This window comes from Mirounga angustirostris, unplaced genomic scaffold (genome assembly GCF_029215605.1).
Source record: "Mirounga angustirostris isolate CCGP_5_RB_7025 unplaced genomic scaffold, mMirAng1.0.hap1 SCAF_8, whole genome shotgun sequence".
NCBI lineage: Eukaryota > Metazoa > Chordata > Mammalia > Carnivora > Phocidae > Mirounga > Mirounga angustirostris.
In genome coordinates this window covers 127,192,160-127,208,380 of record NW_026991716.1, presented here as the reverse complement: position 1 = coordinate 127,208,380, position 16,221 = coordinate 127,192,160, and the positions used below count along the sequence as shown (strand labels likewise).

The window sequence follows — 16,221 nt, the reverse complement described above, 5'->3', positions numbered from 1 at the left end:
AGATCTGTGAAGTCCATTTGGTCCAGTGTGTCATTTAAAGTCTTTATTTCCTTGTTGATCTTTTGCTTAGATGATCTGTCCATTTCAGTGAGGGGGGTGTTAAAGTCCCCCACTATTATTGTATTGTTGTTGATGTGTTTCTTTGCTTTTGTTATTGCCTTATATAATTGGCTGCTCCCATTTTAGGGGCATAGATATTTAAAATTGTTAGATCTTCTTGTTGGATAGACCCTTTAAGTAGGAGATAGTGTCCTTCCTCATCTCTTATTATAGTCTTTGGTTTAAAATCTAATTTGTCTGATATAAGAATTGCCACCCCAGCTTTCTTTTGGTGTCCATTAGCATGGTAAATGGTTTTCTACCCCTCACTTTCAATCTGGGGGTGTCTCTGGGTCTAAAATGAGTCTCTTGCAGACAGCATATCGATGGGTTTTGTTTTTTTATCCAGTTTGATACCCTAGGTCTTTTGACTGGGGCATTTAGCTCATTTACATTCAGGGTAACTATTGAAAGATATGAATTTAGTGCCATTGTACTGACTGTAACGTGACTGTTACTATATATTGTCTGTGTTCCTTTCTGGTCTATGTTACTTTTAGGCTCTCTCTTTGCTTAGAGGACCCCTTTCAATATTTCTTGTAGGGCTGGTTTCATGTTTGCAAATTCCTTTAGTTTTTGTTTGTCATGGAAGCTTTTTATCTCTCCTTCTATTTTCAATGACAGCCTAGCTGGATATAGTATTCTTGGCTGCATATTTTTCTCATTTAGTGCTCTGAATATATCATGCCAGTCCTTTCTGGCCTGCCAGGTCTCTATGGATAGGTCTGTTGCCAATCTGATGTTTCTACCATTGTAGGTCACAGATCTCTTCTCCCGAGCTGCTTTCAGGATTTTCTCTTTGTCTCTGAGACTCGTAAGTTTTACTATTAGATGTTGGGGTATTGACCTATTTTTATTGATTTTGAGGAGGGGTCTCTGTGCCTCCTGGATTTTGATGCCTGTTTCCTTCCCCAAATTAGGGAAGTTCTCTGCTATAATTTGCTCCAATATACCTTCTGCCCCTCCCTCTCTTTCTTCTTCTTCTGGGATCCCAATCCTTCTAATATTGTTTCTAATATCGTTTCGTCTTATGGTATCACTTATCTCTCGAATTTTGCCGACGTGATCCAGTAGTTGTTTATCTCTCTTTTTCTCAGCGTCTTTATAAAAGAGCATCATTTGGTCTTCTAGATCACTAATTCTCTCTTCTGCCTCATTTAACCTTGCATTAGAGCCTCCATTTTTTATTGCACCTGATTAATAGCCTTTTTGATTTTGACTTGGTTCGATTTTAGTTCTTTTATTTCTCCAGAAAGGGCTTCTCTAATATCTTCCATGTTTTTTTCAAGCCCAGCTAGTATCTTTAAAATCGTCATTCTGAACTCTAGTTCTGACATCTTACTAATGTCCGTATTGATTAGGTCCCTGTCAGTCGGTACTGCCTCTTGTTCTTTTTGAGGTGATTTTTTCTGTCTTGTCATTTTGTCCAGAGGAGTATAGATGAATCAGAGAACAAAATGCTAACACGGGAACAATGGCCCCAGATAAATATACACTAAACAAATCAGAAGAGACCTGAAATGGGGGAAAAGAAAGGGAAAGAAAGAAAAAAGAAAAAAAAAAAGAAAAAACCAAAAAACAGAGTATGATCAAATATGATCAGGCTGGTGCATAGATCAGTGCCACACACTAGATTTTGGGCATATTTTGGTCTGTTAGAAGAAACTGCCTCCTAAAATTTTAAAGAAAGAAAAGCTTATATGTACAAAAATAAGGGTAAATACGACGAAGGGATGGAATATGACTGTAATGATGAAAATTATAAAAGATTTTATAAAAGGAATTGATAAGAAGTTAGTTGAAAAAAGAAAGAAGAGGATTTTAAAAAAAAAAGGGAGAGAATGTGATCAGGCAGGAGAGTAGAACAAAGCCACACCCTAGAGATTTAGGGTATATTTTGGTCTGTTAGAAGAAACTATATCCCAAAATTTTAAAGAGAGAACAAATTACATATATATATATACACACCAAAAATAAGGTTAACTACTATGAAGGGATAGAATATGACTCTAAAAATGAAAAATAAGATTTTTTTAAAAAAGGGATCGATAAGATGTTGGTTGAAAAAGGGCAAAAGTAAAATTAAAAAAAAAAAATTAAAAAAATTAACTTTGAAAGACTGAAGAATCAGGGGAAAAAAGCCATGAATTCTATGTGCAGTATTCCCCTAGCGCTGGAGTTCTGTTGTTCTCATTGATCGGTAAACTTAGTCTTGGCGAGTGCTTCTTGCTGACCTTCCGGGGGAGGGGCCTGTTGCCTTGGTTCCCAAATGTCTTTGCTAGAGGTGGAATTGCCCTGCCCTTGCCGGTCCGGGCTAAGTAATCTGCTCGTGTTTGCTCTTGGGAGCTTTTGTTCCCTGCAAGCTTTCCATACAGCTTTGGAGGATGAGAGTGAAAACTGTGGCCTCCCAATCTCTGCCCTGGAGGAGCCGAGAACTCAGGGCCCCACTCCTCAGTGTGCCCCCAGAGAAAAGCCGTCAATCACTCCTGTTTCCCCGGTCTCCGGCTGCTCTCTGTGCTCACCTGCTGGAGGAGCAGTGGCCCGACTGTGCCGTGGATCACGGTTTATGGCAAACCCGAGCTGAGAGCCCACTCCTCGGCTCCGTCTCTGCAGCCGTCTTCCCCACTCCGATACCTGGGAGCTCTGCCACACTCAGGCACCCCTGGTCTTTCTGTGACCCCGAGGGTCCTGAGACCACACTGTCCTGGCGAGGGTTCCACCCCCCGCTTAGCCACTGGAGCGATGTCCCTCAGCAGAGCCAACTTCTAAAAGTTCCGATTTTGTGCTCTGCTGCTCTATCACTTGCCAAAAGCGGCCAAGGGAGGCCCCCTCCCCCACCGTCTATCTTCCCCAATAGCACCTCGGATTCACATCTCCGCACATCCTACCTTCCAGAAAGTGGTCGCTTTTCTGTTCAGAGAGTTCCTGCTATTCTTTTCTTCGATCTCCTGTTGAGTTTGTATATGTTCGGAATGGTTTGATCCCTATCTAGCTGAATTCCTGGACCAGACGAAATTTAGGTCTCCTACTCTTCCGCCATCTTGCTCCTCCACCTCCGGGTCATTATATTTAAAGTGGGTTTTAAATAGTGTAGAGTTTGTTCTTACTTTCTTATCTAATTTGACAATTTTTGCCATTTATTTGGGGTGTTTAAATGACTGCATTTAATATGATTCCTGACATAGCTAGCTGGGTCTAAATCTGTTGCCCTGCCATTTTTTTTCTATCTCTGCCATCTGTTCTTTGTTCCTCTTTTCCTCTTCTGCCTCCATTTGGATTGAGTATTTTTAAAATTTCATTTTATATTCCTCTTTGGCTTAACTATCTAGGTTACTCTTGTTGCTCTGGTATTTCCTTTAGAATTTATAGCATATGTCTTTATCTTATCATAGTCCACCTTCAAGTAATATCATAACATTTCAGGTACAGTATAATAAGCTTACAAAAAGATTCTGTCTCCTGACCTTTGTGCTACTATTGTCTATATTTTAATTCTACATGTCAGAAATCCTACAATGTATTTTTATCATTTTTTTATTTCCATAATTACCTTTTAAAGAGAATAAAAAAGTTAAAAAGCTTTTCTATCTACCTACATATCTACCATTTCTGGTGTCTTTTATTTGTTTGAGTAGAGTCATATTTCCATTTTTATCACTTGCCTGCTGCATGAAAAACTTTTTAACATGTCTTGCAGTGAAGGTCTGCAAGTGACGAATTCTTTGAGTTTTTGATGTGTGTAAAGCATTTTTCTTTTGTTTTGAAAAGATATTTTGCTGGATATAAAATGCTAGGTTGACAATTTTTTCTTTCAGTACCATAAAGGTGTTGTTCTACTGTGTTCTGGCTTGGACTGTTTGTAAGGAAACCATTGCTGTCATTTTTATCTTTGTTCCTCTGTATTTAATGTGTTCCCTTCCCACATCCTCTGGTTGCCTTTAAGATGTTCTGTATCACTAGGTCTAGTTTAAAGCAACTGAAACATGTGCTTTTATATAGCTTTCCTTCATTTTCCTTCTGCTTTGAGTTCACAGAACTTCTGAGATATCTATATATCCTATTAGTTTATAGGGTTTATATTTGTCATCAAATTTGGAAAAATCTGGGTCATTATGTCTTCAAATACACTTTCTGTCCATGTTCCTTCTTCTAGGACTATTACACATACATTAGTCTGCCTGAAGTTGAAGCACAGTTCACTGATGTTCTGCTCCTTTTCTGCCCGTCTTTCATATTGAGTAGTTTTACTGTTAATGTCTTCAAGTTCATTATCTTTTCTTCTGCAAGATCAAATCTTTTGGTAAACCAACCCAGAGTATTTTTTATCTCAGACATTTTATTTTTTTCATCTCTAGAAATTCCAATTAGGACAAGGAAGAATTGAAAAACCCTTTCCAACATGTTTATGCTTTCATTTACCTTCTGGAGCATATGAAACCCATTTAGTAACATTTGTTTTAATATCCTTGTCTACTAATTCTATCAATCTGTGTCATTTCTTTTTTTAAATTTTTTTTTTTTAAGATTTTATTTATTTGCGAGAGAGAGAACGAGAGACAGAGAGCATGAGAAGGAGGGAGAGGGAGGAGGGTCAGAGGGAGAAGCAGACTCCCTGCCGAGCAGGGAGACCGATGTGGGACTCGATCCTGGGACTCCAGGATCATGACCTGAGCCGAAGGCAGTCGCTTAACCAACTGAGCCACCCAGGCGCCCCATCTGTGTCATTTCTGAGTCTTATTGACTGCATTTTCTCTTCATTTTTCATCATACTTTCTGGCTTCTTTCTATGCCTCAAATTTTTGTTTGGATGCTAACTATTGTGAAATTTATGGTGGGTTATTATTATATTCTTTGGAATATTTTTGAGCTTTTTTGAGTATATTATTTGAAAACAGTTTAGACTTCTCAAGGCTTGCTTTTAAGCTTTGTTAGGCCAGTCAGATGTGTCTTTAGGGTTAGTGTAGACCCACGACTGAGGCAGTACCTTTTGAGTATTTTTCCTGATGTCCCATGCATTACAAGGTTTCCCCATTCTGTTGCAAATGTAAACTATTCTTGGCCCTGTGTGCTATGACAATTGTTTTACCTATTCCTTTCAAATGGATCTTTTCTAAGCCTCATACCCACACGCTAATCAGTATTTACCTGAAGACTCAGGGTGGGGAATTCCCTGTAGATTTCTAACTCTTTCTCTTTCTCTAGGTAGTTCCCCCTACCCTTTGGTACCTTGCCTTATAGGCTACAAATACTTTGGCTTCCCCAAATTCTCAATTCTGTCTCCTCAACTCAGAGAGACTACTGAGTTTCCACCTAGGTTTCTCCCTTTATGTACTGAGACCTGGAAAAATCTCTAGGCCATAAGCTAAGGCAACTAAATGGCTCACCTTGTTTGTTTCCTCTCTGAGGAATCTCTGTTCTTACTACCTGCTATCTAATTTCTAAAAACTGTTGTTTCACGTATTTTTCCAGTGTATTTGTTTAAGGCAAGAGGGTAAATCCAGTCCCTGTGACTCCATAACAGCTAAAGCCAAGATCACTATTTAAATTTATAAGAAGCAAAACAAAAAAAGTGAATTTTTAAATTCTGCTCTTATTTTAGTGTAGAAAACAGATTTACAGGTCAAAACTTCTGATGAAATTAGAAGAACCCTTTATTAAAAATGTTCTTTTTTATACTTTTAAGATCTTGATTAGTGAACCACAGTGCTTAGTAACTAAAAACTTAAAAAATAAAAAGTATGAAAAAAAATAAAAAGAAAAAGTATGCAGCTATGAAAACAAAGGAAATTCTTTTAGCCATGCTTACAACAACCACATGCAAACATTTATAAAGTATTCCAAGTATTATTATAGTTACTCAATATAGTCTGCTGTTTTAAGTAACTGAAAGCATCAGTATGAAGACATGACATATTTTATCTTAAAAACAAACAAAACCACTTATACATTTCCTAGCTCTATTCATTAAATTAGAAATCATGACCCGTACTAATCCCCAGATTACAGTTACCAGATACCATTTCACACTGAAAGAAGCCACATTTCATAAGGAAAAAAATCTTATTCTAAGTTCAAAACAAAAATATACAGATTAATAGTTATACTTTTTTATAACAGATAGCAAGGAAGCTATCCAAGACTATTATCACCAAAGAACTGAGGAACCAAAAGGAGGAGGTTCACAGACCAAAATGGGAGAATTTGAAAATCAATAAGGATAATAACTTCAATGTACTGAAGCACATCAAATATATTTAAATCTTTAAGTACATAGTGAAACTAAAAGCAAGAACAAATTGGTCACCACTGGGATTACAGAACCCTTTTAGAGTAAATACTGAAATAAAAGGAAAGAATCATATATGCTTTTCCTTTACTAACCATAATACTGCTATTTAACCAAATAGTATGTGAGAAGTTTCTCTTTACACTAAAGTGTCTCTGAGCTAATAAATAGAGAAGGAATTACAGAATTAGAACATCTTCATTTTGCAACCTCTTTGCATTAATAAATCTAGGCTTTGAACAGCACGGGCTGCTAACCTCACAGACACTAACACTCCAACTGACAGAAGAGCATCAGCATCATTTAAGAAGTCTGGCTAAAAATAAAAAATGAACCTGAATTTATTCAAGCCTCAGTAAACTATCCATTTTATAGGAAATCTAAGGGCAAAAAAAAGATGTTAAACACAAGAGGGATGGAACCAGAAAAAGCTAGCCTTTGATAAACTATCTTCAGTGCATACATGGCCAAAAAGAAGGAATGAAGTAAGAAAGGGAAGGCAAAGAGTAAGAGGAGAGGCCTATAGTTTAAAAGAGACTTAGAAGACATCAATCAATCACAGTCAATCTTTATTTGGATCTTAAAGCAAGCAAAACTCTGTCTACAGTATACTATCATTTGTCTATAATACAAAAATAGGATTTATTTAGGATACATTTATTAATTTGCTTGTAAATGATAGAATACCTCTAGAAGAATACATGAGAAACTGGTAACACTAGTACCAGACGTAAGGGGATCGGATGGCCAAATAACAGGGATGGAAAAGAGATTATTTTTAAATCTTTTGAGCTATGTGATTACATAAATAAATAAATAAATAAATAAATAAATAAATAAATAAATAAATGTATGTATGTATGTATGTATATATGTATTAGGTGTGTTATTGCAATTACAAAGGTTGCCTCAACTAAAATCACCAATTAAGTTCTTAAAGAAGCTGCTCTTAATTAGAAAAATGACAAAAATAGTATTTGATTAGCAAAAATAATATTACCTCATCATATGTGTATCTGTAGTCGGCTTTCTTTGATTTGAGGTCCCATAACACTACTGTTCCTGATTCAAAGCCAATCAAAAGCTGTAATAAAAGAAAACGTCACATGACCTAGGAATGATATTATGTGAAACTTTTATTTGCTGACAATAAAGATAACTATTATCATTCATATGCTTCAAGTATAAAGTTATAATTAAACATCTGCATTGCTAATCACATGAATGACAAATAACACTGCATTGCATATTTATATGTCTTTGATGATTAGGGACTTAACATATATAACTAATTATTGAGAAAGAAAATAGTACCATTTTGAAGTCCTGAGTGTACATTTTCATTAATTAATATAACATAATAAATTATTAATAAAAATTAACATTTGTATGTGCTTTAGAGTTTACAAACTTTCCTAATTCAAAACATTATCAGGCAATGTCATTTACTCATCTATTAAAAAGTTCCAAGTTATATCCAGCCTAGATCCCTCTGGTAAGATTCAGACTCATAATTCCAGTGAAGATGGCTCCCTTTATCTACTCCACAAGAACCTCAAAGTATGTGTCCAAAAGTGAATTCATTATTTTTTCCCTACCCTCTTTTTCTGGTGTTCACTACTGCAGTGTCTCTCTCAGTATTTCTTATCTTAGTGTTCATTAAGTCACTCAGACAAAAACCTTGGGGGCGTCATCCTTAACTCTAGTCTCTCCCTCAGGTAAAAATCATCAAGTAATTTTAAAATTACATTCTATTATCTCTCTACTTTCCCCTACCTCCAATACCTCTCTACTAGTTCAAGACACAAAGTCCTCTTTTCTGGTCTCTTGGTCTCCCTGAGTCCAGTCTTTCTCCTTTTTTAAACCCATTCGCTACTGTAGCTAGTGTTTAACAATTCTAAAATGCAAACCTGATCATGTAATGCATGCTTTAAAAATTTTTTTAATGCCTTACTATTACTTTTAGGATAAAGTCCAAACTGAGTAATATGACCTACAAGATTTATCATCGTTTGACCTCTGCTGACCTCTACAGCTTTGTCCCTTGTCACATCCCTCTTATTCAATACACTCCAGCACATCTTTCAGTTCATGCTTTCTCTTATCTTTGCTGTCTTCCTGGGCCATATTTGAAGTCATCTTCTTTGCCTGACCAATCCTACTAATTTTTCAGATGTTGTTTTAGCTATTACTTCCTCTGGGAAGCCTTCCCTGACCTACCAAATATAAGTCAATCCCATTTCCATGTGCTCCAACAGCACTCTGTACATTTTTTAATCTGAAGGGTCACTGCACAATAATGGCCTTTTCCTTAGCTGAATCCTCTTACTGATTATAACAACAGTCTATTTAGGCAAGGACTGTTTTTATATTGTTCACCACTACGGTAAGACACAGAGCTTGACTGGTATTTGTAGGTACTTAACACGTTTTTTTGTGAATGAATAAATTCCAGAATGGAATGCATGTTCTTGCTTCACAAATGGTCCACTCTCTATCCAATCTCTGCTGCCCACAACCCTCCACCTTGACATTTTAAAAATCTCAATATTCCCTTTGCTTGAAACCTCCTTTCCTTTTATTCATTGAGTGATCTTCTACTCATTTTTAATTCTCAATTTAGTGTTGCTCCCTTGGGTAAGCCAACCCCCAATTCTTCTAGATAGACTAAAATCCTCCTTCTCCTATGTTAGCACATGCATTTTCATCTATAGGTCTCTAATATCCTGCCTAGTGCACAGGAGACACTCAATAAATATTTGTTTAATGAATACATAAGTGATTAGTAGGTAGCCAATACTTCTTCCTATAATCTGGGGATATGAACAAAGTTGGGGCAGACCCACTAATTTTAATGACATAGCAATTTAGTGGATTTCAGACCACAGGGGCACTTGGAGGGGCAATCACTGAAGCTAACAAAACTCCTCATCTTTATAGGAAGTACAGTTAATTTTGCTAACACAAACTGTTCTTGCCTAGGCAATGTGAGATATATTCTCCTTCTAGGAAAAACTGGTATTTGCTTCCTTTACCTTTTCCTAGTCCTTCTAAATATCTTAGACATGTGACATGGCATTTTTTGATGGGGAAGTAACAGAGAAACTTCAGGAGTAAGAGATGGGAAAGGATAAAATTTAAGAGTTGATGTACAGTGTAAACAGCACTAGATTGCTCAGGACACAGGTCACTTAAGCTCTAGTCTTACATCTGTTACTCAGAAGCCATGTAACATTAAGGAAATAATTTTACCCATCCAGATGTTAATAACATAAGAAGGTTAGAGTAAGCTTTAACCCCTTAGCCAGCTCTAACATCCTAAGAATGTTAGAAATCTATGCCAACAGGTTAGGCTTTAATCCACATAATCTCCTAAATATTAAAAAACTGAAGAGCTAACTTAAAGACATGGTATTTAAACTTGGGAAATTCTTTCAACGTTTATTCTTATTAGGCTCTTTCATAACTCAGAGATGTTAATTTATATTCTGTTGACTAGTTTCCTTTTTTCTTTCATAAAAAGCATTAGTGGGTATGCTGAATATGAATATAACTCTCTACAACATCAGTAACTCTGGGGATGAAATCAGAGCAATCAGTATTCAAAATCCCAGCTCCACCAATATCTAACTTTGTACCTCTGGAACACATAGTCGCACTAAGTCTCTGCTTCATCATCTGTAAATTAGGGAAGATAACTAACTTAAAAATTGTTAAGATGATCAAATAAAATAGTGCATAAAAGTAGAAAGCACGGTGCCCAAACAAAGCAGAATTCAGTAAGTGGTAATTATTTCTGTTACCATCATAAGTAATTTTACACTAATACCTAACCTTCCCTAGCTAAGACCTTTGCTTAATGTGGTAACATCTACCATAGGTTAGCTTTGGAGGAACCTGCCCTGCCACTTTATACCTTTCTTTAGCATCACAATGTCACAAAGATCTTTGGAAACTGTAGAGAGTCACTGATATAAAGTGGATTTTTCTATTAGAAATCAAAGGTTAGACAATATAATCTATTCTAGTACCTTAGTATTTCAAAAATGTTTGAGCAAGATTAACTCTGGAAAGTAAGGAGAATAATATAATGCCAGGTTTCAAAAAAATGAGGATGATAATAAGCAGTTATATACAATTTATTTATACAATAAATCAAGTATACATAGAGGCATTACTATTTATATGTTGGGTACTATGGGAAACATAAAGCTTCATAAGTATTATCTCTATGCTCAAAGGGTCTTTCAAGTTCCAGGGAGGTGAGATATGCACATATTTCTAATACATGGCAATATGTGACAAATATTGTAAAACTTGTACAACTAAGGTACTAATGAATTTGGAAGTGACAGAAAGCATTTTTAGTCAGGATTATCAGCAAGATATCATGAAAGATATACATTTAATCTAAACCTCAAATGTGGGTAGGTATTCAGCTGAAGAGAGAGAATAGTGGGAAAGCATTCCAAAGGGAGGGACTCACATAAAGGAGGCATGGAGGCATTAATAAGCAGCTCACATTTGGAAATAACTATTTACTTCAGCATAGCATTCAGGTAAAGATGTTCTGAAAGACAATGAAACCTAGGGCTATGTTTTAAAGAAGCTTTATTTTGTTACCTACTGCAGAACCACTGAAAGCTTTTTAACGTAAGAGCAATAATATTAAAACAGCATTCTAGGAAGATTGATGTGGAAATGGCTCATGAATGGCTTGGAATGCCTTGAACTTTAGTGGTCATAATGAGACAATAGAAAAGAGACACTGCAAAGAAAGGATTGAGATGATTTAGAGACTGAATCCAGGTAGAAGAGAGGGAAGTTTTTAATTCTCTTGCCATGCCTCCCACCTAAAGTCTTGGCTTCTAGACAAGTACCTTGTAGCAAAGAAAATAAAGTGAAGGTACAGGTTACTATAACTTGCTTAGCGTAAAGTTTCTCTCAAAACATACATCTGTATGATTATAAGCTAACGCCAAACAGTATAGCTATCCTTTTTTGTTTTCCTAGTGGCAAATAAGAGAACAGTGTTAACTCAACATAAAGGCTAGACCATTTCCACCAATTGAGGGAAGAAAAAACCTTCACAAAACCTAGAAATTTCATTTCACTGACTTCTGATAGTGATAAACATCCTGGTGTTTATGTAGGCTAATATCATAAAATTCTGTAAGTAGAAAAATATCATTAAATAGAACTACTTAAGAGACTGAATTAGGAAAGAGATTCATGGAAAAAGAAATTTTATTTATTTTTAAATGTATTAACAAATCTAAACAACAATTAGATACTGACTGTATGAAACTGGGTTTGAATATAAAAAAATGAAGAACTATTTTAAAAAATCTCTACATTATTAATCTAAGTTATCTATGAAGAAAAATTTAAGGGAGATGAGATACAGACAACTCTAACATAAGGCATTATGTGATAAATGCTACAAAAATTGTATAATTGTTAAAAATAATTGAAAACCAAAAAAAAACAGTTTTTGCCAGGATTACCAGAAAATCTTAATAAGCCAAAAATAAATTAATAACTTTTACTAGTACTTATTAAATTTTGTCTTAGGGTTTTTTGTTCTTTAAAACTGTAAATGATTCTAATTCTTCCACTTGTTCTTCATAATATATAAATAAACCAGTATGCGCCTTTGATGTACAACCTTTGTTAGAAATCTCAATTTTGCAAGGTAAATGTATGTGGTACTGGAACAGTTTGCATATTTTTAAAAAATACCAAAATCCATGCATTTAATAAATATGTATTTTTAGAAAAAATTCTACCTTTCCTTCATCCATTGGGTTATCACTTATATGGACAACTGGTCCTGGGTGAGATTTAGATGACCTAAAATAGAATAGTAAGATTTTTTTCTTAATTAAAAATTTCAATACAACTATATATTCATCACAGTGAAATCAATGAATGGAAAATAAAGATACATTTATAAAGGAGGAAAACAATTCAGTAAGTGATCAATAAGAGATGTAGAGTTCTTAATATGGATCAAGATAGGACTCAGAAGAAAAATACGGGTGGGGATGGATGGGTTAAATAGATGATGAGGATTAAGGAGTGCATTTGTAATGAGCACTGGGTGTTGTATGGAAGTGTTGAAACACCATATTGTACCCCTGAAACTAATATTACACTGTATGTTACCTAACTGGAATTTAAATTAAAAAAAAATAGGAATTGGAAGAAAAAGAGTGACACCAATACAAGTCAGCAAAATTTATTAAGTATACTTTCTATATAGGAAAGAATCTTCAATTTAGTATTTTAGCACAAAAAAAAAAAAAAAACCTATTCTCATCGTATAATTCTCAGAATTAATATTTTTAAATAAAGCATCATCTAAAATATTACTATCTTATTTTACTCAACTCTAGCCTCCAACTGGAGCATCTCATCCAGTTTCATAGTTCACATGAAAAATAGGAAAAATTCTATTATGTTTTTTAAAAAGTGAACAAAAGTAATGCCACTGTACTTGGTCAGAGGAAAAAAAAAGTCATACAGTAGCTAAGAATGGAGCTGAACTTATGCCCATACAGTAGGAATAAGCACCTCTCTATTCATAAATTCCGAGGGCTGAGACACCAGTCCACTTCATGAGAGACCTTTGTGAAACCGTACAGACATCTGCACTAGGCCTACCCACTAGATGTTGTGATCAACTCACAGAACAGACAGCAAAAACCCACACCTTGTACCAAGGGACTGAGATATGATAACATCCCTGCCATAGGAAGGAAAACGAGGCTTAATACACTATATAACAGGTGCACCAAGACATTACTTAAGAGAAATGCTACAGGGCGCCTGGGTGGCTCAATCGGTTAAGCGTCTGTCTTCGGCTCAGGTCATGATCCCGGGGTCCTGGGATTGAGCCCCGCATCGGGCTCCCTGCTCTGCGTGGAGCCTGCTTCTCCCTCTCCCACTCCCCCTGCTTGTGTTCCCTCTCTCGCTGTGTCTCTCTCTGTCAAATAAATAAATAAAATCTTTAAAAAAAAAAAAAGAGAGAAATGCTACAAATTTACCTTTAATGTCAAATTCTGTGGAACTATTTGTTTAAAAAACACTGAAAATGAATCTTGCCAATATCCTTAAATTTTGATTTTTATGTCTAAATAATATAAGGAAAAACTTGAGATAAGATATAAAAGATAAGATTCTAACAGAGTGCAAAGTTAGTGCTAAGGATCCTTAGGGCCTTACAGCTCAACCCTGTTCTTGTTGCTAAAGGAAAACAATCATTATATCAAAATTAGGGAAAATTACTGTCAAATTCTGTAATGTTACCTTGCAAACATTTACATTATATTTGTTGATTAAAACATATCAAGTAGTGATTTAGATCAATGTTTTCTAAACATTGGTGGCAACCCATTAGTGGGGCATGAGCAGCATTTGAAAGAAAAATAACTAGAAGTTAAAAGTACGCAGAAAAAAAAAAAAAGTGGAGTGTTTATCACCTAAGAATTTTTTCATTAAACTTGTGCTATAGTCTGGGGGCGCCTGGGTGGCTCAGTTGGTTAAGCGACTGCCTTCAGCTCGGGTCATGATCCTGGAGTCCCGGGATCGAGTCCCGCATTGGGCTCCCTGCTCAGCAGGGGGTCTGCTTCTCCCTCTGACCCTCTTCCCTCTTGTGCTGTCTCTCATTCTCTCTCTCAAATAAATAAATAAAAAATCTTTAAAATAAAATAAAATAAACTTGTGCTATAGTCTGTATATACATACACATGTCATATATGCATATGTTCATCTATCTATAAAGGCTTTAAACTTACAAACTGCTAATAATATTTAGAAAAGGCTAATAAACTGTGTTTAATATCAAGAATGTCTGACATATTTAATTCCACATAGATTTACTGATTAGCTATTATATAAAGATATCATATATGGTATGGAATACGTGCTCAAACTCACAGTTCAATGGCTTTATTCCACATAATGACGTAGCCTGAGAGTGTGAAGGACTCCACATTGACAATATGTATATTACCTCGCTCAGTGCCCACATAGAGCCACTTACTCTGGAAAGGCAGATGGCAAAATGTAACCCTGAAAGAGAAAATATAGCCAAAAAGGCAATTAGAAAAATGTCTGTAAATTTTATTAATTGCATTTGAGGGTTAATCATGATATATAATTTAGGAAAGCAAAAATGACATACAACCAGATTTACCTACTCATTGTGATTAATATTTAATATGCAAATTCAACTTATATGTCAAACATAAGACCTTACAGTAAATAGACAGCATGGCTTGACAGAAAGATGAGCTTTAAAGTCAGTGTTTCAAATCTATGTCAGTCACTGTGCTACTTTAGGCACATCACAATTTTTTTTTTCATTTTTTTAATGTAAATTCAATTAGCCAACATACAGTACATCATTAGTTTTATATGTAGTGTTCAATGATTCATCAGTTACATATAACACCCAGTGCTCATCACATCACAAGGCACATCACAAATTTAACCATTAAGCCACAAACTGTAAGTCTAATACCCACATGACCCCAAGGTACTATTATATTTCTTAGGAGTTATTAAAACACTAATCCATCTCATCACCTGTGCTTACTATTCCTTCCTCAAAATGCTCCGCCGGTTCATGTTTTTCTTCTTTTCAAGTTTCAGTTCAAATACCACCTTTATTCAAATTGATATCCCAATACTTCGTATCTTTGTTAGTCTAGACTTTTAAGAGAGGTAGGGTCTACCTTCCTCACTAACTTGTAAGCCTCATGGAGGGCAGAGATCCTCCACACTGAGGCTTAGACAACTATCTCTTCCTATGTCATGATGATATGATAGGCCTTCACTAACAAATTATAATTTACATGCATGTATTAAACTTTATTATCATTCCAACAATTTCAAACACTTTCTATTAATAGCTCATTTGACTTCATGATCAAGAATGGACATTATCTTGTCCATCTTGTCCTTTTTGTAGCACTTATTTTTAGTAAAAAAAATTAGTATGTTATGAAATCATATAATGGTCTTTTTTTCAGACTACCTATCGTGTCTCTCAAATATTCTATTTAAAATTTCCATGGAGCACTGGGTGTTATATGCAAACAATGAATCATGGAACACTACATCAAAAACTAATGATGTAATGTATGGTGATTAACATAACATAATAATAATAAAAAAATTTCCATAGAATAGTACTTCAAATAATACACAATGATAATCAGTGCTAGACTGTCAACAGGGACACTAGGTTTTAGGCAAGATATAGCACACACAATATTGTTATTCCCATTACCACAATATACATACAGAAAATTTTCAAGATGAAAATACTTAGAAAAAATAAGTGTACATGCAACTCATGGTCTACTTCCTCAAGGGAATGTTCATTTAGATAATTACTTAAGGTTCATCATCTGTATTTTTTGTTGAGGGTTTTATATAATAACAGGTCATCTTTCTAAGGGATTTATATAAACTTAACTAAAGCACAGAAATGTCTACTGCATCAAAAAAACATTTTATAGTACCCTATTACTTCACACAGCAGTAAGTCCACAGTACCTTTCTGAAAACTCTAGGGCATATAGGTTTCAGAATTCTGAATTTTCCAAATTTTAAAAAGTACATAATGCAAATTCTGTATATCACCTAAAGTGGGAGTATCTCATAAACGCATTATATATTTTAAGGTATAATTCTGGCAGTCTTTTTTCTAATTGAGATATAATTTTCATGTAATATTATATTAATTTCAAATGTACACCATAATGATTCAATATATGTGTATATATTGCAATATGATCACAATAAGTCTAGTTGAAATATCCATC

The 16,221-nt window shown here is 35.1% G+C and overlaps 1 protein-coding gene across 6 annotated transcripts in view; it reads right to left on the bottom strand.

The window, feature by feature from the left end:
• The window catches only part of STXBP5 (syntaxin binding protein 5), a 183,217-nt gene that overhangs the window by 114,904 nt on the left and 52,092 nt on the right, over positions 1-16,221 (bottom strand). For all 6 annotated transcript variants that reach the window (XM_045865709.3, XM_064598198.1, XM_045865708.3 and 3 more), the window contains exons 5-7: positions 14,327-14,461; positions 12,175-12,238; positions 7,386-7,469 (exon numbers count right to left, since the gene is read on the bottom strand). In XM_045865709.3, coding sequence (XP_045721665.1) covers positions 7,386-7,469; positions 12,175-12,238; positions 14,327-14,461 — 283 coding nt within the window. The remainder of the gene's footprint in view (positions 1-7,385; positions 7,470-12,174; positions 12,239-14,326; positions 14,462-16,221) is intronic.